At 36.1% G+C, this 25,704-nt stretch overlaps 2 protein-coding genes across 2 annotated transcripts; one reads left to right on the top strand and one right to left on the bottom strand.

Moving 5' to 3' along the window:
- Positions 1 to 3,226: 3,226 nt before the first annotated feature.
- On the bottom strand, positions 3,227 to 24,128 carry LOC138306408 (uncharacterized). Its single transcript, XM_069246853.1, has 10 exons — positions 23,803 to 24,128; positions 20,996 to 21,118; positions 13,007 to 13,058; positions 10,853 to 10,888; positions 10,283 to 10,597; positions 9,879 to 9,965; positions 6,523 to 6,831; positions 5,983 to 6,126; positions 4,287 to 4,447; positions 3,227 to 3,669 (listed from the first exon to the last, which is right to left on the bottom strand). The coding sequence occupies exons 1-10, from the start codon at positions 23,974 to 23,976 to the stop codon at positions 3,487 to 3,489; spliced, it is 1,584 nt and encodes a 527-aa protein (XP_069102954.1). The 5' UTR covers positions 23,977 to 24,128; the 3' UTR covers positions 3,227 to 3,486.
- LOC138306222 (mucin-7-like) lies at positions 15,075 to 18,676 on the top strand. The gene is made up of 2 exons (XM_069246623.1): positions 15,075 to 15,267; positions 17,969 to 18,676. Exons 1-2 carry the CDS (start codon positions 15,111 to 15,113, stop codon positions 18,439 to 18,441), a joined length of 630 nt encoding a protein of 209 aa, XP_069102724.1. The 5' UTR covers positions 15,075 to 15,110; the 3' UTR covers positions 18,442 to 18,676.
- Positions 24,129 to 25,704: the final 1,576 nt, after the last annotated feature.

The raw sequence follows: 25,704 nt of genomic DNA, 5'->3' as shown, positions 1-25,704 counted from the left end.
ACACCAAATAGTTACATTTCAACGCATGTCATGAATATGACAACCAAGGCTTACATTTACATTCTACCCGCTATCCATGTTATAAAAAGTTGAAAGTTAAACTTACACGACTGCATAGAGAAACATATTTCTCCCATACTTCGCAGGGATATCAAGTGGTTGCTAGGGAAAAATAATTCTATCGTACACGGGGGTGTAAGACAGCTCACACATGCTAGACAATAACGTGACATCATCAATACATGTGGCGTAAGTGCAGCGTGCATTGTTGATGACGTCATCAATATTGACACATAACGACGTTCCTGCGGTATTGGCGTGATGAAATAGCTGAAAAATCAACTACAATTTCATCATTATTCTACTAAATATGAGAGAAAAAGAATCAAATATGGGTCTGTCAAATGGACAGGGATATCTCAACCCTCGTGATTGATTTTGGTCGTCATTCCTCGGGTTGACAAAAACTGTCAATCGGGTTGAGATATTCCTGTCTACTTGACAGACCCATTTAAGATTCTAATAATCTTAATGAAACATATGTTTTACCATGTGGCGTCAGGACATTGCCATGGACAACCAGCTGAACAATAACAATGAATCAAAAGAGACCCACTGCTAAACCGGATACATAGAGATTTAATGTTTTAATTGCGTTAAATATGGTATGAACACAATTGGATCCGGACATATTCAATGTAGCGGGTTGTTTTGAAATCCGTCATTTTATGACGAGGAAACTTTGTTTACATTTCATCGTAAAACTTCTCTTTCGTTTCTTTCCATACTGACGAGCATATTGTCTGTTTCCACTTAAGATCAGCCATGAGTCCAATTTAAAACGTTTTTTAATTTACATTTTATTATGAATTCAAAGCAAATCTGTCATATAAGTTTCAACAATGCTAACAGAACACAATAACATGAATAAAGGTGTATTATGTTTGCAACTTTAGTGTGTACGTCAAACACAATAGCATAATATATTACAAGGTGAACGGAACGTTAAGGCCCTACGGGTCTCTTGTTATTGAACTGTAAACCACTCTCCACTACTGTCTTCTGTCTTACATGCATTAGTACGCAAATTGTCCCGAAGAGATATATAGAAAGCGCAGCTCGAACGGATAGAAGAACAAACACTTGGTAAAAAGAGTACACTGTCATTCGGTTTAGTGAATGAATCTTTTCCTTGCCCATCAAAGAATCGTCTCGCTTCTAGCGAACCCAAGTAAATACTCGGCAATTTGGTTACGATTTGAATGTCACACTGGTTATTAGATAAACTGAGTACACGGTTAACGTTAGTATCGTACAATAAAAGGTTTATCCTCTCGGCTTTTCTAAGTCTCGAACCAAAATAAAACTAGTGTTTTCTACAAAATAAAACTAGTGTTTTCTACAAAGCGGGTCACCTTATGTTTCCCGCCCTCGTCCTAAATTATTGCAAAACAGCAAAATGAATCTTCACTGTTAACATAAATTATGCAGGGAATCTTGCATTTGTTTGGTGTTGTTACTTCATCTATTTTCTTTTTGTTTATATTGTTTTTAAGAAACTTTGATTTTGTTTTTGTTTTTGAAAGGTAGTGGGTCTTCAAATCGGATTCAATTCTAAAATACCATTGACGGATGTGTTGTGTCACTATCACTACATATATACATATAAATTTATTATATATTATAATATACGGATCGATTGATTTGACTTACTAGTCAGTCATTATTGTTTTTATTTCTTATATACATATATCATCGACAAGATATCGATTGTCGGCCGGTCATACTATGATATAAACGATAGAAATAGAGGTTATATAACGATTAGTTGTTGGATATGGAATTTTTTTCACGCGAGCTATTTTGCAAAAAGTTACAAAATATACGAGCTTTAGCTTAACTTTTAAAAAATAACTTACGAGTGTGAAATAATTCCATATTAAACAACCCCGAGATGTGTGACCTGTGTCTACCACAGTGAAATCATCTTCAAGAAGGCCAAAATCAAGAAAACGTTGTTTATGCTACGAATGGGAAAACATGAAAGAGTCCGACGTCATCACACATCCATTTCATCAGCAGTTTGTTCTACAAGCAGCGATCGGAGTACAACACTTCGTCATTTGATGAGTGATGACCTTAGCAATATGTTACTTGAAAATGAGAAAAACGTAGTTCGGGTCCAAGTTTAAACCAATCTGAGACCGGAATGTGTTATTCCACTAGTGGAATATCAATAGATTTATCAAACAACTATCACATTTATGCAATGCCTTGAGAGAGAAATTACACGACGTATTGTGGCAGAAAGAAATATTTTCAACTGGAAGAGTTCAATCTTGTTTCATTAAAAGGCGGAAAACTTTGCTCAAAAATGCGCGAGAATCTGTGGCGTCACAGATATACAAAAAGTATAGAAATAAAGGCGTCAGTGTACATTATTTATCAACCAATTTAACTTCTCTAACTCATTAATTGTTTTTTTTCCGAGTTTTCTCAGAGAAAAATTGCCGTCTGCAAAATTTAAATTATGCAAGAGAAATTTTGGAGGGCGGTGTATTTATATAAAAAGTACTTCAAGGCGTGTCCCTATAACACGTGTCGTCTTTACAGACAATTATATACATATCGTCGTGCTGATTACGAGAATTAAAATATGGCTGCCTGCAGTACACGCAATAAGTGATAAAGAAAGAATGAGACGTGACAATGGGCGACATTCTGTTTATCTGCCATCCAAATTGCATTCATAGCGACTACATTGTATATAGAATTTAATAATAATTTTTTTAATGCTGTCATATAAAGTAACATGTAGCGCATCGGAAGTTAATGCAAGCTCCCGCGAAACGTGTTAGAATATAAATTTACATAGTATTAGTAGGGTTGCAGTGAAAATGTAAATACATGTCTGTATTTTATGTAATAACTTTGTGACAGTGGGAATAATGTGAACATTTTAAACACAAGTGTAACGTTTTGACATTTTCGAAATGGCCGCCAATTTGGCCATTTCACAAAACTCCTGTATATGCCACATATATCCTGGTTTATTTTGGGAAACAACTAAAACTCTTTCATCATTGTTGAAACAAGACATGGGAGAGACTTAAACCTCAACATTGGAGATCTTTATTCGGATTACTTAAATATATCCAATAAAAACTACATAGTTTGAATATATCCAATAAAAACTACATAGTTTGAAGACAACACAAATCACATGTTATACAAATGTGAACTTTTGAAATAAATTTAATTATGTTAAAATAGAACAAAGCCTTCTATAACTATAAATATACAGACAACGTCGTATGTGGTTTTACAAATCAATGCAGTGGTTTCGCGAAAAATCTTCTAAAAGCGAGATCGCGAACTTTCAAATGAATAAAATTTGATATTTTTGTTTAACGGTAAAATCACTCATTGACTGGCGATTAGTAACGACTATATATCATATATAATATCTTGATATCGACGCGTCTCTTAACACGTGCCCTCACGCACAGTGACGTCATCGATCGCAATATCTCCATGGTAACCACTACCTTGCGTGGCTCGGAAAACCAGGTTATAGTCGTTGGCTCTGGGAGGTAGCTGTATACGGACAGAGTACCAATCGGAACCCCTATTTCCGGTTCTCGTCCAAAGAGTGCTCTCGGAACTCTCCTGTAAAATTAGTTAAACAAATTAAAATTCATTTATTGACTGAACAGTTAAAAAACTAACGAATATTCCATTATTCATTGGTCCAGCGACAGTATTAATCATCATTTGCCAGCATCAATCATGATTAATTCCTGACAATTGTTTTCGAAAATTAACCCAGTTTTGAGTATATCATCGCCGGAAAACTATCCGTATATGACATACTTGAGCATGCATTGCTAACTTACGAGAACTCAAGTGACCGGGTGGGATTTTTTTTTCAGCATGCTTTAGTGATATAGCAGACCAAACTACACTTCCACAAGTGTAAGAAGGCACAATACCAAATTGCTGCAGCTTTCCAAAACACACACGAACTTAAATATTCAACTTATAACATATAATGGAGTAGACCGGCCTTAGATAAGGCCAATCAATCAACCGAAATCATATAAGGACCGCCTCTATAGTAGTACAATTGGTTGACCACATAAATGACTTGTGCGTCTGCGATGTACTCATTTGTATTTTAACTAAACTTCGTTCCGTTTTTATTGCAATCTCACAGAAACATTTAGCCAAAGACACAGACCAGCACACCCCGCCATACTGACGAAGACCACTGAACCAGGGGTTACCTTAGCGATGAGACTTAGCGTAGCTACTTGGATGCCATTCATGTTGTACCAGAAACTGGCGCAGTATGTTTTGGTGTGGTCGACAATGGGTGACACTAGATCCGCCTTGTGTCCAGAAATATAACTGGATGTCTCTAAGTACATATAATAGCCTTCATTTCCTGTGAAAAGAAAAATGGAACAGTAAATTGTATTGATTTTGTCAGTATGATTAACATGGACATATTGTCTTTGAATAGACCATCTTCAAGATGTTATCTTCAGATAATTTTTTGAATTCAAGGATAGATAAAGATTGATAAAACTGAAAACAGATAAATACAGCATTAGGGCTCATGATCCAATTCTAATTAATACTAGATATGTTTATAGCACCAATTCTGACTGCGTCCGTAATTAACGTAATATATTCCTCTCACGCAATACACTAATTTCCTTCATATCCACAATGCAATACTAGCTGGTCTCGGCCAATACACTCAAGTCGCCTTAAGCTGTATTGCATGGCTACCCCATGCAATAAAGCCTCATTACGTCTCGGCGTCATCAAAATTACTTTTTTTTCTCGGTACAATTTTAACATGTTTTTTTCTATCTCAGAAACTAGGCTATGCTTACTACAGAACATGCAACGGATTTGCTTTGAAAATATGCACATTTAATGTCTGGAGAATAAACTTGCAGTCGCGTTTTTTTCAAAATATTAAATCATAGAAGTAAAATTGCAATAAAACGTCAAGGTATGAGAGAAAAAAAATTCTTTTGAATGTGGATATGAAGGACAGGACTGTTATACCATCGGGATCACAAAATTGTTACAAAATGTAAAATACTGGACAAGCCGCGGGTAGTATATCCGTATCCACGCATGTAATAGTCTTACAATATATATGCCTTCGTAATAGAAGAAAGTCGATGAATAAAAGAAATTACATTAAAGACAAATTAGGAATTATTTGACCAAATTGTTTTGACATTGGTTTGACCTTTGTACGAAACAATAAGATTGAATTGACCTTAATTTAAATAAATTTTCGACCTTAAACCAAATGAATTACCTTGATCTAAATTTAAATGCAATTACCCTGACATTAATTAAAATGAAATTACATTGACATTAATTAAAATGAAATTACATTGACATTAACTCAAATGAATTACATTGACATTAATTAAAATGAAATTACATTGACATTAACTCAAATGAATTACATTGACATTAATTCAAATGAAGTAAATAAAAGGGAAGAATTTCACTATATTCTCTATTTTGTGCGACCTTTCAAGTACAATGGAACGATAGACAAAGATGATGGCGATGTTGATCATGTGCGAAGTTTTCTATCCACATACATTATAAAGGAAATATCGAAATATACTTGAGGTGAATTCAAACAATTGTATAGTGACAGAAGAAAAATGCCAGAGCATGCTCTAATATAATTTTATCAGGTCATTGAAATAATCTGAAAAAAATGTTTAAAACAATTCGTTGTAAGCTTTCCACACTATGTAAAATAAACAGCAGATTCTCACCAAACTAAAAACTAAATTTGACGCAATGGAAATGCAATCACATCGATTGTTACAATTGTTACAATTACAAAAAAGTATCATTTATACCACCATTATATTTCATTATCAACAAAGACATATTAATTATTATATCGTACAACAGCTTAAAATCTACACAAACCCCTGCCGATGGTATGGTCTGTATGCGGTCCAGTAGATACAGAATCCGTTTCACCCGAATGGCGTGTCCAGTCAAGATCATCTGATGTTGTTTGTTTCCAGTTACAGGTCCCAACCTCAAAGCTACAATCATACTCTGTCACTCCTGAATTACAAAGGGGGAGAACTAACATATTTGGAAGGTAAAGAAATGTTCCTTATTATTCAGGATATAATTGTTATAAACTAATTTTTCTATTTCAATATTGTAATGCTGATAGTTTGTTTGTTTTATCAATTAATGTCCTATCAACCGCAGTCAAGGCCATGCGAGAACGGCCTACCATGTATGCACTGCGTCGAGTGTATAAAGTACGGGTGCGTGTTTTTGGAGACTTTGGTATATTTGTGTTGTGTCTTCTTGTACAGTGAAACTCTTGTCCCTTTTATTGTGTTATATCACTGAAGTATGGCGTCTAAAACACCACGCAACATACCCCCGGTCATATTATACTGACAATGAGCGAACCACTCGTCCCACTTCTTTTATGCTGTTACTTACCGTCTACTTTTAATGAAATGATAGCCTGCATAGAAGGTCCCGTACTCGATGTCACAGTACATTTGTATCTTCCGGTATCGTACGCATATGCCTCCGGTATCGACAAGATGTTCCCATCTGTTGTGATGTCATAACGCTCACTCATTGGGACGCCGATTTTCTCCCACGTGATCGTTTGGCCAGGTAAAGGTGTGGTCAGGCATTGAAGATGAACAGGGTCAAGAATTCGGACGTGATCTACCGTTCCGGTGATGGACGCCTTCGTTGTCCCCGTCGTGGTCGGTACCGTTGTGGTGGTAATCGTGTTGACTGGAAAAACAAATAGATCTGTCTGGTCCAAAATGGTTACCTTGTGTAGTGGAATTATAGTCTAATAGTATACGGACAAAAACGTTGATTGCTAAGCTTGTTTTATCACACATTGTAATTGATTAGTTTAACTCAAAAAGCTACACTATTCTAACTTGATATTTACATCATATAAAAAAGTTCTTTATAGCCATACAGAACAGTAGATTCCGTGGCCTTATCAACGATACTGAGCTGGCAATATATATAGGATCTTACATAAGTGTTCCTTTCAAAGAGATTTTATGAAAGGAGTCTAAAAAGTTTTTATTTTTATTTTTACGAGCCTTGGCGAACAAAAATTGAAACTTCGAGACGAGTTACATAAAATCTCATATGAAAGAACACAAATTTAAGATAATTTTTATGACATAACTCCAAATACCTACATAACAAAGATTTTCACGTCAAAACATATTCCGAAAATCCAGCAAAGATCGCCATTTTGTCCCGCCGTTCTCGTAATCCTGACGTCATGTCATTTTTCCTGACATCATTTTATTGTTTCTGTATGACGTCACAATGAATTTCGTGCCAATGAAAATCGCTCCATGTCATATTATACTAGCGAAGTATACAAAAATATTACACAGGGGAAATCACTGGATATCAGGCGGATTATGTGATAAATAGATATATTAGGATCTCTGCACCTTTCTAGAGACCTGTATATGACGTTCACATCTTTGCTTTAATAGTCTGGTTTATTTGATTATATTACACGAACAAATGGGATCATCTAAAGACAGCGTACCATGTGTTGCGCGTGGATGTCATTGTGTTTTGAAGGCTGTAATATATTCGTATTGGGCGAACCAGTCGTCCCACTCCCTGTATGCTGAGTGCTAAGCAGATTTTGGAGGCTGCGATATATTCGTATTGGGCGAACCAGTCGCACTTTTCCCGTTGTAATAAGCGCTAAGAATATCTAACGTCCTATTAGCAGCCAGTGAAGTCTTGCCCTTTTTATAGTGCCTAAGTATGCGGTGGTTGCGTATGTGTTGTGCGCGGTAAGGATTTCGGGAGACTGTGGTATGTTCATGTTGTGTCTTCATGTTTAGTGAAACTGTTGCCCTTTTGGTAATTCTTTTTGTTTGTTTGTTTGATTAATTAACGTCCTATTAACAGCTATGATCATGTAGGACGGCCTCCCATGTATGCGGTGTGTTTCGGGTATGTTGTGAAAAATGCGTGTTTTGGGAATAACAGAAATAATGCCGCCGAAGACACCAAGCAACACAACTCACCCGGTCACATTATACTAACTACCATTTGTGTAGACTTTAGTGTTTCGGTCAGGGAACAGAACCAAGAGCCTAAGATAAATATAACATCTTTATTTGTACATTTTATTGTCTTTCAACGTGAGTTATTTGTTAGATGTGTGAGGCTGCCGGGGGGCACAACCTGTTAAGAACCTGTTAATTTGAAAAATGTCGAATAAATCCTAAGGCAACACCAATCTGATTAAAATACAGATCCTTATTATCACTAACGAAATACTCTGAAAAAGCTGTCAGAATTATTTTCGTGTATATAGTCATCTCCCTCGAAATGGATTTATCAATTGACACAACAATGAATTTGATCTGACGTACACTTGCCAAAAAGTTCATCCGAACATGACCCCCTTATTGAATGTTGTCAGATCCTCTAAGGCGTGCAAACCAAAAGTAACAACCGGGTAACAATTCATCTTTTAAAATTATTATATCAATATACGCTATATGTATTTTTTGCAATTAAAACGATTGTCCTGTTAATTGTGTTGCAGATATATCCACACGGCTATATCACGAGCAAAGACGCTGCCTAAGGGTGTATTGTTAATTACGATTATGTGTCAATTGTGATGAAAGGTTGAAAAGTCATGCGGTTATTGTTAAGGGGGTTGATAAATGCAGATTGACATCAGGATATTTCCTTTTCTTTGACTAGAATTGGCAAATGTGCTTAAGTGATCTATTACTCTCAGTCATCGTGGGCGTCTTCGTCACGTGATGATGGCCATACCCTGACATCTTGCCAATATTGTCCAGATATTGTTACATATTTTGCAAAAAAACTTTTTTCAGTATAACAAGTCACGGGGTTCGTATCATATTTATATCACCACGAGACGATGCCATTGTGTTTACTAGTGTCTAAAGCAAGTACAAGGAACGCTTGTTTGACCGGATACATTTTCATGAAAGCATATAAATTGAATCCTTTTTATCGCCCGCGAAATGCGACGCTCCCAAGTTGGTTGTGCCTTTTGCTATTCCAGACCTTCCATATTCGGTGTTTTTTTCTGCTACCAAGTCAAAATACCAAATTTCTGTTTCTTTTTGTTACCAGCTGTTATTTTTTCAGGTTTACAATACATTTAAAGTTATACTTAACTAATTGTTACTTTGACCTTGATGTATTTGGGGGTTTATACCAACTGCTGGGCGCGGTGGATAATGCCACGCTTTCTGACTCCTTGTTTACCTGGTCATGCAAATGGCGCTTGTAAATTAAAACAAAAATATTGACAAAGTCTGCAATATTGTTTACGATTTAGCAGGTACGTTACATGCATTTATGTACGCTATACACTTATCTGAGCCGGCGTCACATTAGTTAAACAAATAAAATAAATAACCACTGTGAAATTTATACAAGTTTTAGACAGGATCACCTAATAATGTAATCCAACTACTACAAGAATGGTTGAGTAATTAAAAGTGACGGTGTAGCCGTTTTCTCACGCTTTCAGGCGGCGGCACGGATCACACGGCGCTGACACGTGTGTCAGCCCGGTAAAAAAGACAGGCATACCCGGCGACAATTCTGTAAGATATTTGCAAACAAAGCAATTCAGATATTTACACTCTTCATGCATGCGCACATGGGATATTCACTTGTTTTGTGTCACATGTCCGGCTTAACCGGCGAGATAAATTTCGGTGCAAAACAAGCGCACCCATAATAAATCTGAATTGATCAGCTATCCCTTTTCAGTAGTCTTATCACTTTAGTACCTTTACACTGGCAGTCTTTATCGAGGATATCTCCGGGTGGACCTGCAGGTCCTGGATCGCCCTTCTGGCCTTGTGGTCCCTGGGGACCTAAAACACAAAAGATTTTAGATCTAATATTTAGGTAAAATTTAGAATACCATCATACTAGTGTTCTACAACTCTGAAGGAGATGGAAAATAGAATATGGAAGACAAAACAGAAAAAAATAAAGGAAAATATTTCGAAAAACCTAACACATAGCAAGCTTTTTCGACCTATGGTGTTTGTCTAGAGGCCGTCCTGATACGTACGGTTAGAGATAATTCACTCATATATTGTTACCGGAAGTCGGTGTCGTGTCGTTATTATCATGCACACAATGTAAATCAAAAAGTGATTGGATAACATTCAACCTACATACGTACCTAGATCTCCTGTTATTCCCGTTGCGCCCTTTTGTCCTTGAACCCCCGTATCGCCGATCAATCCGGATGAACCTTTTGGTCCCTTTTGACCTTTCCATCCAACTTGACCCCTATCTCCTTTGGGTCCAATAACGCCCATATCACCCCTTTCTCCTTTCGGTCCTTGTACACCTCTTGGACCAGCAGCGCCTGTAACGCCTTTACTTCCTTTTGGCCCGACTTTGCCAGCTACCCCTGGTTGTCCTTTATTCCCCGGACTTCCGGTTCGGCCTTTGGGACCAACGTCACCGAGGTCCCCTCGTTGGCCAGTAATACCTGCAAAATATCCAATTAAACATATCAGCTGTAACCACAATGCTACTCATTTCAAAATACGTACTTTAAAAAATGCAATCTTATCCATTAGTTTAGCTCGTACAAATTTCATTTCACAAACGATGGTTATTTTTGTCAAAATGTATACTTGCTATGCAATATAATGTAACAAGATAAATCAAACAAAGATAAGGATAGGAATAAACACTAACACAATTCGAGTGTTTCTATCTGGACGTGATGAATCCAACTTACCTCTAAATCCTTTTGGACCTGGAATACCCTTTATACCTGAAAAAACCCAAACGAAAGTCATCAGTAAAACAAATACGATTCAGAATGATCGACTCGAGCTGATAACTAAATTCCAGAATTGCATCAAACATTATACGCCTTCTGGCCATGATTTATTGCAATCATCGATGGAAATTTAAAGACGAGGACTTCAATTAATATATCGGATCAGTTACACATAAAAAAATCAAATTTTGAGACTTTATGACTGACTTCTTTGCTCTTTACGACATTTTTTTAGAAAAAAACCCAAATCTGATTAAAATACAGATCAGATCCTTATTATCATTATGTTTGATAAGGAAATGTATTTTAATCTGATGGAAATATAAATACCACAAAATCACCATATCCTGTGTAGTGGTCGAAGTTAGGTTGACTGAATCATGTCTTGATTGTTAGATTGATTGCATGTATTCCAGACAGGACGCTATGAATATGTATATGCTACCCAGATCGCATTTATTCATTAAATGCATTCTAACAATACTTTAATTGTTGTATTTATATTATATTTTCTATTTCTATGTAACCATAATTGAGATCCGAGTGAATATTTGAATATCCCGCTTCAACTTAACCTGAACAACCAAGATCAATATAATAAAAATAGTCCCTATAAAAATAAATTGCATTTCGGTGTCAGTAAACATGTTTTCCATTCATTAATATAGACATTATTACACCAAGTCTTGACTGCATTTATGGACTCATAATGTAGATAATGATAATCATTAGAGTACTGATAGTTTTTGTGGCAAAATGTAAATATTTATGAATACGTGTAAATCGTATATCTGATTGAATATTCTTAGTTGAATACTGAATTTATCGTTTTATGGAAAATTCATCACATTAACATGTTGTGGGTAAAATGTATGTAATTGATAAAAGTAGTTTGAATGTCCATCACGATAACAATAAGTTGTTAAATAATCAAAAATATTAATTTATTATAGTTAAGCCGTTATTTTTGCGGAGCCGGACATTGGAATCATTACACAAATAAATGAATTGAAAATTGTTTTTTTCAGAATTTGAATGGATGCACGTTTTAATCTCCCTTTAAAGTTATGCATTTCGTAATCTGATTGAAATACAGATCCTCATTTCTACTACATTTGATAAGAAGCTCTGAGAAAATCCCAATAGGAGTCATGTTTAGGTGACCTTTGTAAATGGTCATTGCTAATCAAATTGCTACCTTAAAAAAAGACAGTGAATTTCAGGGGACGAAATAAATTGAAAAGAGCACAACAAAACTAAATGTATATTACATTGGGACGAAATATCGTTTTCAATTGATGTGACAAGATGTAGAAAATGAATTCGATATGAAGAGAAGACCACGTGGTATCAAGGTCATCTGGATGTGACCCCCTATTGGATATTGTCAGATCCTCTATTTAACGGAGAGGTTATAAGGATCTGTGTTTTAATCAGATTATGAATTTCGTAACTTTTAACCAGGCAAGTTACCGACTCATGAATAAATATCAAAGTTTTCCTAATAATTGTTTTACTGTATATGTACATGAAAATATTTACGCAAACGTGAAGTCGGGAGCAATGATGAATCATTAAGTGAAAGATGAACCTCATTTTCTCTGTGACTCTTCTGTGCGTTATCACACTTGATCTGTTCGAAAAAGTAACGAACTGTTCAAGTACTTATAATGATTTATTAAGTTATGAAAGTAGGAATCAGTATTCCTTTGACAGGCAGCTCTATAATACTATAATTATGTTTTTAATGAAATAAAATTATTACTTTAACAATGGGTTTTAAACACCATTCTTGTGGTTTGTTATTCCAGTGTTCATCTAATTTATATTCGAGTTCCTTTACAATTATTTCGTACACTACAAGGGAAGGAAGAGTGTTCTTATATTGACAGCTCTCTGTGTAAATGAGGATTTCGTTAACTTTAATTTCGAGTGTTTGGTAAACCTCGAGGCCATGTCCACGTGTTGAGGAATCTTTCCTGATTTTGAAATTGTCTGATACTTGACAATCACAGTTCCCTGACAGTATTTTGTAAACTTCGACTATGTCTCTGCGTGATCGCCTGTATGATAATGTTGGTAGTATATAAAACAACGATTTACTCTTACCTGTTTCACATAGTCTACTGTTGTTCTGGCAATATGATTCCAGTACTAACTCCTGTGAAAACATATAAAAAATCTTTTACAACACTGATCAAGATATCAAATGGGGTAAATCTGTAAAGGGTAATGAATCTTTAAAAATACTAATGGAATGTTCATATGCCTAAACTAATTGATTTGTTGACTTTTCGAAATCAAAACCTTTTCTTTACCTAACAACTGCACGGAAAATACAAGTAAATTTAGAATATGATATTTTCATGACAACATACCGCATACGTAGGAGGCGGTCCTAAATGGATCGTCGCTGTTAATAGGACATTTATTTATTTTGATTAATTAAAAAAACAAGCAATATAAGGCATAGGGTATAGCAATCTGTAATGTCGTATTTATGGCCAGGGCATTACGGAACACATGCCCTTCCTCACAGGGGCTAGCGCCCAACAAAAGTCCGAAAGTGAGGTGGTGTCAAGTGAAACGTTAGGAAGAAGCAAGTCAATTAGAAAGAAAGGAAAAGATAAAATTCTAAATTAAGCCGCCTTTTACGATCATTAATTAATATGCAATAGGGACAGAAGATGCTATTTTAACGCCCACCTGCATATATGTGAGAATTGTTCTGGGTCATATCCTCTTGCCGAGACCCAATACTCGGCATAGTCTATAAAAGTGGTAGTGTCAGTCCCTCCCTGCTTAGTATTCAGTATAAATGAAGTGGAACGACTGTTTTCTCGTTGTCAGTATAATTTGACCAAGTGGGGTGTGTTTGTAGGGTGTCAGCGGCATTCTTCAGTGATATTGTACTATCAAAAGGACAAAGTTCCATTATATACAAGGAAACACAACACGAATAAACCGCTGCACTAGGGACTGTCCTCAAATGTGCCTGGCTGATAGGAAGGCGTCATTTAATAGATTATTAAACAAAACCTCGTGTTTGTGCCTAAACTGTCATCCTCGATACTCAAGTGGTTACTATCAGCGTCGTTATATCCACTCCTTGAATATATTAATATTTCATAGGAAAACTCAGGAAATTTTATTTTCACGACAGTGCTTGTTTGTTTGTTTGATTAATTAACGTCCTATTAACAGCCATGGTCATGTAAGGACGGCCTCCCATGTATGCGGTGTGTTGCGTGTTTTGGGAGATTGCGGTATATTCATGTAGTGTCTTCTTGTATAGTGGAACTGTTGCCCTTTTTATAGTGCTATATCACTGAAGCATGCCGCCGAAGACACCAAGCAACACACCCCACCCGGTCACATTATACTGACAACGGGCCAACCAGTCGTCCCACTCCCTGTATGCTGAGCGCTAAGCAGGAGTAGAAACTACCACTTTTAAAGACTTTGGTGTGTCTCGGCTAGGGGACAGAACCCAGAGCCTTCCTCACAGGGGCGAACGCTCAACTCAAGGCCAAAAGTGAGGCGGTGCCAAGGGAGGCATTAGGAAAGATAAAGTCAGTTAGGAAGAAGAGAAAAGATAAGATCCTAAATTTAGTCGCCTTTTACGATCATGCAATAGGGGCAGCAGGTACAATTCTAATGCCCTACCTGCAGGGCAGACAATGCAAGATTATTTTTCGTTGAAATTGAGTACCAAAGCAGTTATACCCGATTACGTCTCTTCAGGAAGAACTTTAAGTTTAACTGGGATGATCCTCGTATAGGCCATGCACATTACTCTTGTATTGTACTCTCAAGTTTGGCCCTAAATGACCCTGGCTGTCGATGGGCCGATAAACTTATATAAACGAACTCCAGTTTAGCAAAAACTAAACCTTAGTTTATCGATAAATTGAAATGATATCTTTAGGAAGGAAATTTAGTTTCACGAAAGCGCAACATGTTTTTACAGCAATTGAAATCGTTTCGTTTTAACTGATTAAAGTCAACTATATTGTCAGTAGAATCACATTAAGATCGATTCATGATAAGAAATCTTTATTGAATCAACCTTTTAAATACACTCTCATGGCAGTCAAGCACTATGCCCGGTGGCTATGACGAATGAAACGGTATAAAATATAAACATTAATCAAAGTGTTCAGTCAGTGACTTACAGTATACTTTAACATACACTGCAGACTTAGGCCTAAAGATGGCCCAAATTTGGGCATTTTTTGTCACTTTGTTCTTTATCGGGACCGTAAACGGCGCTAGTTTATCGGATATAGATGGCGCTAGTTTTTCGGATATAGACGTGAACGAAGAGGAGGCGAAGTTGATCTTGCAAAACGTAAAATTTGGTAAATTTGGTGAGTACATATTCGTTTTAACTTGTTCTCAATATCAGATTTATGATGCTATTAATGTCATATTTCCTATTCATTATTCGTCAAACGCTCGCAAAGTTCTTAAATCGTATTAAGAATCTAATATGAAGGAAAAAGAATGATTGCTATAGAAGCCTTGCTGTGAATTCTAACGATATTCATGTATTTTATTTAGAGACAATATATGCGCTTCATAGAATTGTGATTTATGGCAGTATCTCAACTGACTTGCACATAGATGGTTCCACAAAGTTATCTAATACGGTTATTGTACAGAACTTATAATAGAGAAAGTTAAAAAAATTGGTCAAATCATAGGTAATATAACACTTTTTATTTCTTATTTCTGTGTTTTCTGTCTTCCTATCTCTGGTCATTTATATGCTGTATGATTGTGTGTTGTGGAGAATGCATTACTCAGTTGAGGTGGTTTCTTTTTGTACATTTTTGCTAAAGAAAGATTCTTAAAGATACTCCACCGCCGACAGAGCATAAATGATATCCATCATTTGAACAATAATTGGTGTATAATATATATTTATATATATGTCTAACACAAAAAGTATAAAATAATTTATTTTGCTTTTGATGCATGTGCAATCAGCACTAAATTCCATATAAGATAAAGTGTCGTGGATTTGTTTCGGGACGCAATTAATTATTTACATTATTTTAACCTGGAGTAAAATTAGAAGTTGAACTTTTCAATTGTGATAATGGTGTAAAGTAAGTAACTTTTGTATATGTAGACAAGTATTTATATGTCTGTTTCGGTTTCTGATGAAGAACAAAAAAAAATGGTAAGCTGTGTAACATCTTCAACAGTAATAAACTGAGCCAGTGTTAATTGCATTGGCACTTTTAGGTCATCAAGAGAAAGACCCATAACTATCTCGTGTTCGTCCGTCGTTATGCACCGTCTGGTGTTCATAATACTTTCATTTTTTGTTGAAATCTACTTGAACCTAAAACCTGACCCCTTCTTCTTATCCCTTAAGTGGATTACGCCAGATTTGGTGTGAAACATTATTAGAGGAGGCAATTATATTTTATATAAATGAGCCGGTCTGAACCCTTTTAATGGGGCTGTTCAAGTTCGTCCAAAGACTAAATGGCGGTACTCTAAAAGAGTAATATCCTACTCCCTTTTAACGATTTAACGATTACAAGAGGGGAAGGGGCAGAGAAACAGGCTCCGAATTGTCATTTCTTAAGGTCTGTTTTCGGCCTTTGTATAATATTTTTGTCATATGACCGTTAAGGCTAATGCGTCTCTTGTATTAATTATTTTCATGAGTAACACAGTATTATGACGTCATTAAAATGACATGTTATAATCATTTAGGGATATATGTTTTCTGTATCCCCCGCGAAACGCGTTTGCGGGTATATTTAATTTAGCTCTAAAATCCTTTTCCGGGCTTTAACTCTAAAACCGTTCAACGCAGCTCCTTGAACTTTTCTGTATACATTAGCTAAGTGCCCTTGTGCATGTTGCTATTGCGGACCTTCCATGTTAGGTGTTTTTAAGTACCAAGGAGACTTGGTCACAAATCAAAAATACCAAATTACTGGTTTTGTTTGTTTCTTTGTTTTGTTTTTTGTTTGTTTCTGGGCTATAACTCCAAAAGCGTTCGATGCAGCCTTTGAAACTTTCTGTATACATCAGACAAGTACCCTAGTTGTGCCTTTTGCTATTGCGGACCTTCTTTTTTGGGATTTTCTCCGTTACCATGGAAACTTTGTCAAAACTACCAAATTATTGTTTCCTTTTCTTTCCGGACTATAAATCCAAAAGCATTCAACGCAGCTTCATGAAACTTTTTATAACTAATTTTATTGAGGTTTTCACATGCAATACACATTATATAATTATTTTCTTAATATCATTCTCACTGTAACCATCCTTACCTCCTCTAAATTATCGGTATTTTTTGTTTGATTAATTAACGTCCTATTAACAACTATGGTCATGTAAGGACGGCCTCCCAAGTATGCGGTGTGTTGCGTGTATGTTGTGCGAGATGCATGTTTTGGGAGACTGCGGTATATTCATGTTGTGTCTTCTTGTATAGTGGAACTGTTGCCCTTTTTATAGTGCTATATCACTAAAGCATGCCGCCGAAGACACCAAGCAACATACCCCACCCGGTCACATTATACTGACAACGGGCGAACCAGTCGTCCCACTCCCTGTATGCTGAGCGCTAATCAGGAGCAGAAACTACCACTTTATGTATATATCAGACAAATACCATAGTTGTGCCTTTTACTGTTGCGAACCTTCCTTTTTAGGATTTTTTTTCTGTTTCTGTTTTTCAGTTTTACAAAACTCGCATACATTTAAAGTTATACTTGAATAATTGTTAGTTTTATCTTGATGTATTTGAGTTTTTATACCAACTGCAGGGCGCGGGGGATAATGCCACGCTTTGCGGATCCTTGTTCAAATTTCATCGGTGCATGAAAGAAATTTTTGTATTTTTTTTTTTTTAGAATTTTTTCAAATGGCAGAGATTTTGCATCTATAATACGAATTTGTTGTACAACCATCTTCCGTGGTAGCTGGCATGACAAATGTGACGTTACAATGATAATGTCGTGATTTAAAAGAATCTTATTGAAATCAAAAGTATGATGACGATGTCAGTATCGCAATTTATCACATTTGTCTTTGCTTTAGGTGGACAAGGAGACTCGGAACACCACATGGCACCTATAGCGAAATTTATTATAACGACCGATGCACCACCAAGAGATCCCAGAATACCCGGACCTCCAACAGGAGGAACACTGATTTCTTCGACTGACACAACACCTGAGCCAACTCCTTCTCGCCCTACAATACCTTCTCTCAGCCCTACACCGACACCTACTAGTAGTACTACAACGGCGTTTACTACCAGCAGTACAACGACACCTACTGCCGCTCCTACATCGACTTCGCAAGCCAGCACGTCTAGCTCACCTATTACCACATCATGGAAAACACCGAACACATACCCGATAACAACGTATGAGGACAAAAAAGAGCCTGATGGTGGTAAATTACTTCTAATGATGATAATGAAGAGCGAGGAGGTCGAATACCTTGAAGGCTACGATGATAAAGATGACCGCAAATACGACGCATCGACAACGACCGTGATCCCTTAGTAAAACTGATGGTTACTCAAAAAACAGACGACGATATAGAAACGTCAACTTTTGCCTTTAAACTAAATTACAAATTAATTCAAAAAAGAAAAATAACTTAAATAAACGATGTTTTCGTTAAGTTAAAACAATAACAAAAGCAGATATATTAAATGTAATTTCAGCATTAACACAATCTTGGTATATATATATCATATAAATAGGAAGAAAATGAAATAACAATATTTGAAGTAAATATATGTTTTTGTTTACTCTACATTTTATTCAAAGCAGGATACCGTATATGCGATGATTAAGTTGCAATAAGGTTTTTGGTTTTATTAAAAGCATGTTTCAAACAAAAAAGGAATATGTGTAGTGTTTGTTCCTGCTTAGCGCTTCACATACTGGGAGTGGTTCGCCCGTTATGACACATCTGCTATACACAATATGTACTGTTATTATAATTTTTTCATGTTTTCAGTATAATGTGACCAGGTGGAGCGTGTTGCTTGGTGTCTTCAGGGGTATGCTTAAGCATTATAAAAAGGGCAAGATATATATAGAATTTATATGATACATTTAAAGAAAAATCCTTACGGACGAAATCTATAAGTCAGTCGTTATTGTTTTTATTTGTTTGTTTGTTTGATTTATTAACGTCATATTAACAGCTATGGTCATGTAAGGACGGCCTCCCATGTATGCGGTGTGTTGCGTGTATGTTGTGCGAGGTGAGTGGACTGGGAGACTGCGGTATGTTCGTGTTGTGTCTTCTTGTATAGTGGGACTGTTGCCCTTTTTATAGTGCTATATCACTGAAGCATGTTTATTTCTTATAGAATATATATATATAAAGAGACACAACACCAATATACAACAGCCTCTAATAACACGCAACATGCACTTCACAAAACACCGCTTATATATCTGTAAAATGTAGAGAAGATGTAGATAAATATTTCCATTCTACTTCAGTTTTCCCGTTTAAATATGTTAAACAAGATGGGAAATATCAGGCTATGAACTCCCATCTGGTCAGGCGTATGAATATTTAACGCTTCTATCGCGTCACTGACAATGAATACGATGTACACTTACGCCTCTACATAAAGGTAAGATAATATAAATAAACAATTTAATAGAGTTATTTGAAAGTTGTACGGTCTTTAAATCCAATAGTATCATCGTGTTGACAAAATAATATTTATTTAGCATGTATTGAAAAAACCAATATCGCATAATTTTCATTTGATCGCTTGTTTTAAACCGATTTTGGTTGGAACTTTATTAAAATCTGATGGTATTGCTGTTCCGTTTATTGAACTTGGTGACGTCAATACGAGAAATACAAAAGATATGCACGTATTGTTTTGAATTTAAATAATCGTCAGAAATATTAATATTCATGCCGTTCTATTTATCTTTCTTCTGGTTGGGCTTCATATCAACTGTATGTCCAATCTAGTAATAGTTTATTGCTTAAATATATCACTTATTTTGATTTTATCCTGGCATCGTTAAGCAAAAGCTCAATGTAAATTGTATATCACTTGATAAATTTATAATAAAAATATAAAAAAAATCCTTATTTTATCGAAAATTAATTTAAACAAATTATTTATTCACAAAAAAAAAATAACGTAAACTATGTATATCTTGAGTTCAAGATTTTTAATAAGGTAAAGGTTTGTTTATTTGTTTGATTAATTAACATCCTATTAACAGCTATGGTCATGTAAGGACGGCCTCCCATGTATGCGGTGTTGCGTGTATGTTGTGCGAGGTGCGTGTTTTTGGGGATTGCGGTATATTCATGTTGTCTTCTTGTATAGTGGAACTGCTTCCCTTTTTATAGTGCTATATCACTAAAGCATGCCGCCAAGGACACCAAGCAACACACCCCACCCGGTCACATTACACTGTCTGACAACGGGCGAACCAGTCGTCCCACTCCCTGTATGCTGAGCGCTAAGCAGGGGCAAAAACTACCACTTTTATAGACTTTGGTGTATCTCGGCTAGGGGACAGAACCCAGAGCCTTCCTCACAGGGGCGAATGCTCAACTCTAGGCCAAAAGTGAGGCGGTGCCAAGGGAGGCATTAGGAAAGATAAAATGAGATCCTAAATTTAGTCGCTTTTTACGATCATGCAATAGGGGCAACAGGTACAATTCTAACGCCCTACCTGCAGGGCAGATAAGGTAACATTTTACAAAATGCAAAATATATTGAATTTGTCTTAAGAGTTCCGTATTTTTCCGCTAAGGAAATATTATCTAACACTTTATGAACAAATAAAGAATTAATGTTATCCTAAAAACAGATTACAAAGTAAAACACGTTCATGTAACGAAAACTTTTATTATTTAGTCCGCTTCATTGGCTTTGCTGATTGTAGCAAGATTGGAGCGTAATAGATTTTGATTGTAAATGGTGTAAACAGTGATAGGGTCGTGCTGTAGGGAATTTCTCGCTTTGCGTTTACGCAATTTACCTCGTGCTCCATTGGATTTACGATGTCATATACTAAGAAAAATAAAAAGTAAATCATTGAAAAAATATATCGTCCTTACCTGCATTTGTAGTAGCTCCTGAAACATACCGTGCATAGAGAGCAGTCTTTTGCTTCTAGACGACAGTAGTGATGAGTAATAAGGGCGACTCCTGAGAAAGTCTTCAACGACATGGTTCACTTCCTACAACAGAAAGGTATATTCTAACTGATTTCGCCCATTTCATATTTCATATGTCACTAGTGTTGTATGACCCGTAAAGAATTAGATTAGTAGGAAATTTATTGTGACACCAAGATAAAAACAATAAAATGACGTCATGACGTGACGTAAGAATTTCAAGGACGGCGGGACAAAATGGCGGCCTCCGATAGATTTCAGCAATGTCTTATAACGTGAGATTCATTGAAATTTAGGTTATTGTAGTTATGTGAATGTCATATGTGATTTTATGAAACTCGTCTGTTTAGCAAGCCTTGCCGTCTCAGACTCATTTCATAATGCCCCGTATGAAATGAATACTCATTTAAGATCACATATAATAACAAAATAAGTAACACATCCATATATAGTTGTTTTTATTTTCAGTTGTACTATTTCGCTTTATACACGGCAAAGCTGATTCTTGCTTATTCAGATGCTTGCAATTAAAATGAAAAAAATATATCTAGAATGGCCGTTAGAAAACGACGATATCGAGATAATAATTCGACGTTAGTTGTGTACAATCCGCCTAACCTTCCGGCGATTTTTATGTCAAATTATAACGTCGCAATAACTTTATGGTAAAACTAAGCACGATAATCGCACTGTATTCCACTTCGATTTAGTGTGGAATCTTGAAATTTACACATTGGCAATGGTCGAAAACTAAAATGGAAATCAAAATTTTTCTCCCTTAAAAAAATTAACAACTATTAATAAGTTTATATATTTCTATTTACATAAAATATTCTGTTGTCATCAACTATTTACAATATAGATTACCTTGTTAATACGACCACTTCCCTGTGGATCTTAAAGTAGACTATTTTGACACATCTGACTTGTCTCAGCTATGAATCCCTGGGCCTAGTTTCACGAAGGCCCTTTAACTGAAGAGTTTTTCTTTAACTTCTGAAGAATTTTAAATTAAGGAATTTCTTAAGTTTAATAAATGCACGTGAAACTATTATATTGAACGGTTCACCATGCAAGAGAATTACTGTGATTCAACTTAATTTTGCCGTGACTTAATTTTGCGTTTTCACACCTTTCGTGGTATTCTTTTGCGACGATTTAGCTTAGTGATTTTGAGTGGTAATTATTCTATATATGCATATTATAGAGTTATGTGCCATTGCGGGTAGGTATTGATTGTGACGTCATGTGTTTGCGAGCGTAAAGTCTTACTTTTCGACGAAAACGACGTGAATTGCGCTCACAAATTAATGGCGTAATAACCGGTACCTACCCGAAAGGGAGCTTACTCTGTAATACGCAGACAGAATACCTTAAGACAAGAGTTAGAATCCAATGTGGACTTTCAAATATGATATGAGAGGTAACGGACGCAATTCATACCGAAGCTCATAAATATTTGGTCATCAGTTACTTATTGAGCGCTGTTTTGTTTGTTTGTTTGTTTGTTTGATTTATTAACGTCCTATTAACAGCTATGGTCATGTAAGGACGGCCTCCCATGCATGTATACTGGGAGACTGCGGTATGTTCGTGTTGTGTCTTGTATAGTGGAACTGTTGCCCTTTTTATAGTGCTATATCACTGAAGCATGCCGCCGAAGACACCAAGCAACACACCCCACCCGGTCACATTATACTGACAACGGGCCAACCAGTCGTTCCACTCCGTGTATGCTGACCGCTAAGCAGGAGCAGAAACTACCACTTTTATAGACTTTGGTGTGTCTCGGCCAGGGGACAGAACCCAGAGCCTTCCTCACAGAGGCGAACGCTCAACTCAAGGCCAAAAGTGAGGTGGTGCCAAGGGAGGCATTAGGAAAGATAAAGTCAGTTAGGAAGAAGAGAAAAGATAAGATCCTAAATTTAGTCGCCTTTTACGATCATGCAATAGGGGCAGCAGGTACAATTCTAACGCCCTACCTGTTGAGCGCTGTACTTTCTCTGGTTTCATATATGTGACTTGAACATTTACATATATATCTCTGTTATAGCACTGGCCTGGGCACTTGCCGTAAGAGCCGCACCAGATATATAAGAATAACTTTTCCTACTTTATTGATGTTGAGGATATTTATACAGTGTCAGAAGTTCTATAATAGTTTTAAAATTTTAATTTTAAAAGGCATATCTATTATACACTATCCGCACTGTGACTATGCCTTCTTTTTGTTAATATGGTCATGTTGTGGTGACGGCTAGGACACATTACCACAAGCCTTTCATCTCTGGGTTGCGAGTTCGAATTTCATATGGAGCAGTTATCAGGTATTGGCCGTCTCTCCGAATCTGGCCCGTCAAAACATGACCCTGGCTGTCAATACGACGTTAAACTACTAATTCCGAACCAAATATTAGTCATGTCATTTGTCGTACAATTTGTCATACTAAGGCGTTTTTCGTGTTTGTCAGTATAATGTGAACGGGGAGTGTTGCTTGGTGTCTTTGGCAGCATACCTAAGTAATATACAACTATATAAAGGGCAAGAGCTCTACTACAGAAAAAGACAAAACATGAATATACCACAGTCTCCCAAAATACGCATCCCGCATTTAAACACACCACATACACGAGAGGCTATCCTTATATGACTGTTAAATGGACGTTATCAAAAGATAAATAATTAAGTTATCGATAATATACCAAACCAAACCAAATTATGTTTATTCAATTGATTGCCTACCTACCTCCATTATCTTCCCTTCCTGTGTTGCACATTCGCCCTGTAGAATAACCATCCTGGCGGTTTCATACTCATACTGGTCCCGTAGGTTAATGGTACGGTAATACAACAGTAGCGTCACAACGACAAATACAACAGCATGACACCACAGAAAGGTCGACACGGTGTAGCCCTTCATTGTTATTTAGGGAACACTACACCCCCGACAGTTGAACCAAATAATCGACAGTCTGATCACAAGATAAGAGGAAGTGACATTTGACCTTTGACCTCCAATTTGATAAGGGGCGCCATGACTTAACAACGTTGTTCTTTTTGGATGTGTCGAGTTTTATTCAGCAACATGAGGGTTTGATGGATATTGTTTGTTGAACGTTACGAAAATGCATGATGATCGAGATTCATATCGTAAATAAATGCTGCTATTATGGTGAAAATACGCATCCTTTAATAAAACAAAACAGTATTGATATACCATCGTCTTTGAGGATCTTATGTTATGTGATTACGCTTAACGTAAATACAAAAACTTACAGATGATTGTCCTGCGTTTGGAAACATTTAGTGTTTAATATTATTAGATATTTCTCCTAAACTTCATGACTAAAAGCGCATTAAAGGGAATGTTGAAAGAGGGACATGGCATAAGTTTACTAACTCTTTGGGCTATGCATAAAACGCATTTTTGTCAAACTTTTACGGAGCTATGATGCTATGTTGGTATTTAAATATCACTCATCATCACTAGATAAAGTAAACAAGGGAAGGAAATTTGTGAATGTAAATATTAATGGCACACGGAAATACATTACACATAAGAAAAATTACTGTATAAATGTTTAATTTCGCAATTCTCTCTTTTATACTTATTTGCTGGAATAAATGTTCGTGAATTGAAATACGATATAACTGTTCATCAACCTCGTAAATGTTTCTTCTTTTGTTTTGTTTGAAATCCAATGCAATAAAATATACAATAATATGTACTATATAGTAAATAAGTCGAGTGTGGTAAAATAACCAATTTGCATGCTATTTGTTATTTAAACGCCCAGTTATGTTAACTGATATTGCTAAAGTCGGTGAAGCATGTAATTGTACAATGATTATAATGTAGAATAAATGTAAAACATTGATAGGGTAGACCTGAATTTAATACATATATATGCATATGAATATTGTTTACAAACTTTCGCATGCATGGTTAGCTATGTGTAATACTGAGCGTAGACTTGCTATGAAAAGAAAGTAAACACATTGATAATTCAGGCCTAAATTGAATAAATGTTGATATCGTTAACACGCGTTTCCACGCATACTTAGCTGTATTGTAATATTAAGGGTTTCCCATTGAACATGCAACAGATATATATACTTTATATAGTATAATATACAACAGTGACGGTTTGAACGGATCGGAGCTTAGGTACACGTAGCCAGTGTAGTATTCCACCTTAAGGTTCCAAACAACAATACCGATGTGTTCCGGATGATCGTCATGCGGAACTACACGTATAACAACACTACATAGTAAGTTAATGTCTACAAAACATATGTATTGCATCAATATATACACAGACAGAGTAGGCTATGATTTTCAATAAACGAGTCATTCATTAAAATGCATATTTCTTTGCTTTGACCGATGGCTCCCCTGATACATACTAACGAATATTTCGGAGTATCGATTATTACAACTCGTCACATCATAATATTGGCATGTTGCCAACATTGCAGATGCTATTAAAAAAGGTCTTTGAGAAGTCGACAATACGAGCCTAAAACACATATCGGCATTTTATTCATAAGGCTGAAAATGCATCATTCATCTTAAAACTGGATTTTTAGATTTAGAAAACTGGATGAGTGTAACTTTTAGAAATATTCTAATGGAGTCGGTATGTTA

This window comes from Argopecten irradians, chromosome 13, assembly GCF_041381155.1.
Source record: "Argopecten irradians isolate NY chromosome 13, Ai_NY, whole genome shotgun sequence".
Lineage (NCBI taxonomy): Eukaryota > Metazoa > Mollusca > Bivalvia > Pectinida > Pectinidae > Argopecten > Argopecten irradians.
This window is presented reverse-complemented; position numbering and strand designations above follow the sequence as displayed.

What these genes read in the sequence shown, in the direction of transcription:
- LOC138306222 (XM_069246623.1), top strand. Translation starts at nt 15,111, where the DNA reads ATGGCCCAAATTTGGGCATTTTTTGTCACTTTGTTCTTTATCGGGACC. An exon ending in CGTAAAATTTGGTAAATTTG is followed by an intron (nt 15,268 to 17,968) that starts GTGAGTACATAT and finishes TCTTTGCTTTAG; the next exon opens with GTGGACAAGGAGACTCGGAA.
- LOC138306408 (XM_069246853.1), bottom strand. Translation starts at nt 23,976, where the DNA reads ATGAAGGGCTACACCGTGTCGACCTTTCTGTGGTGTCATGCTGTTGTA. An exon ending in TAAAGACTGCCAGTGTAAAG is followed by an intron (nt 6,832 to 9,878) that starts GTACTAAAGTGA and finishes TTGTTTTTCCAG; the next exon opens with TCAACACGATTACCACCACA. An exon ending in CATTTCATTAAAAGTAGACG is followed by an intron (nt 6,127 to 6,522) that starts GTAAGTAACAGC and finishes TTTGTAATTCAG; the next exon opens with GAGTGACAGAGTATGATTGT.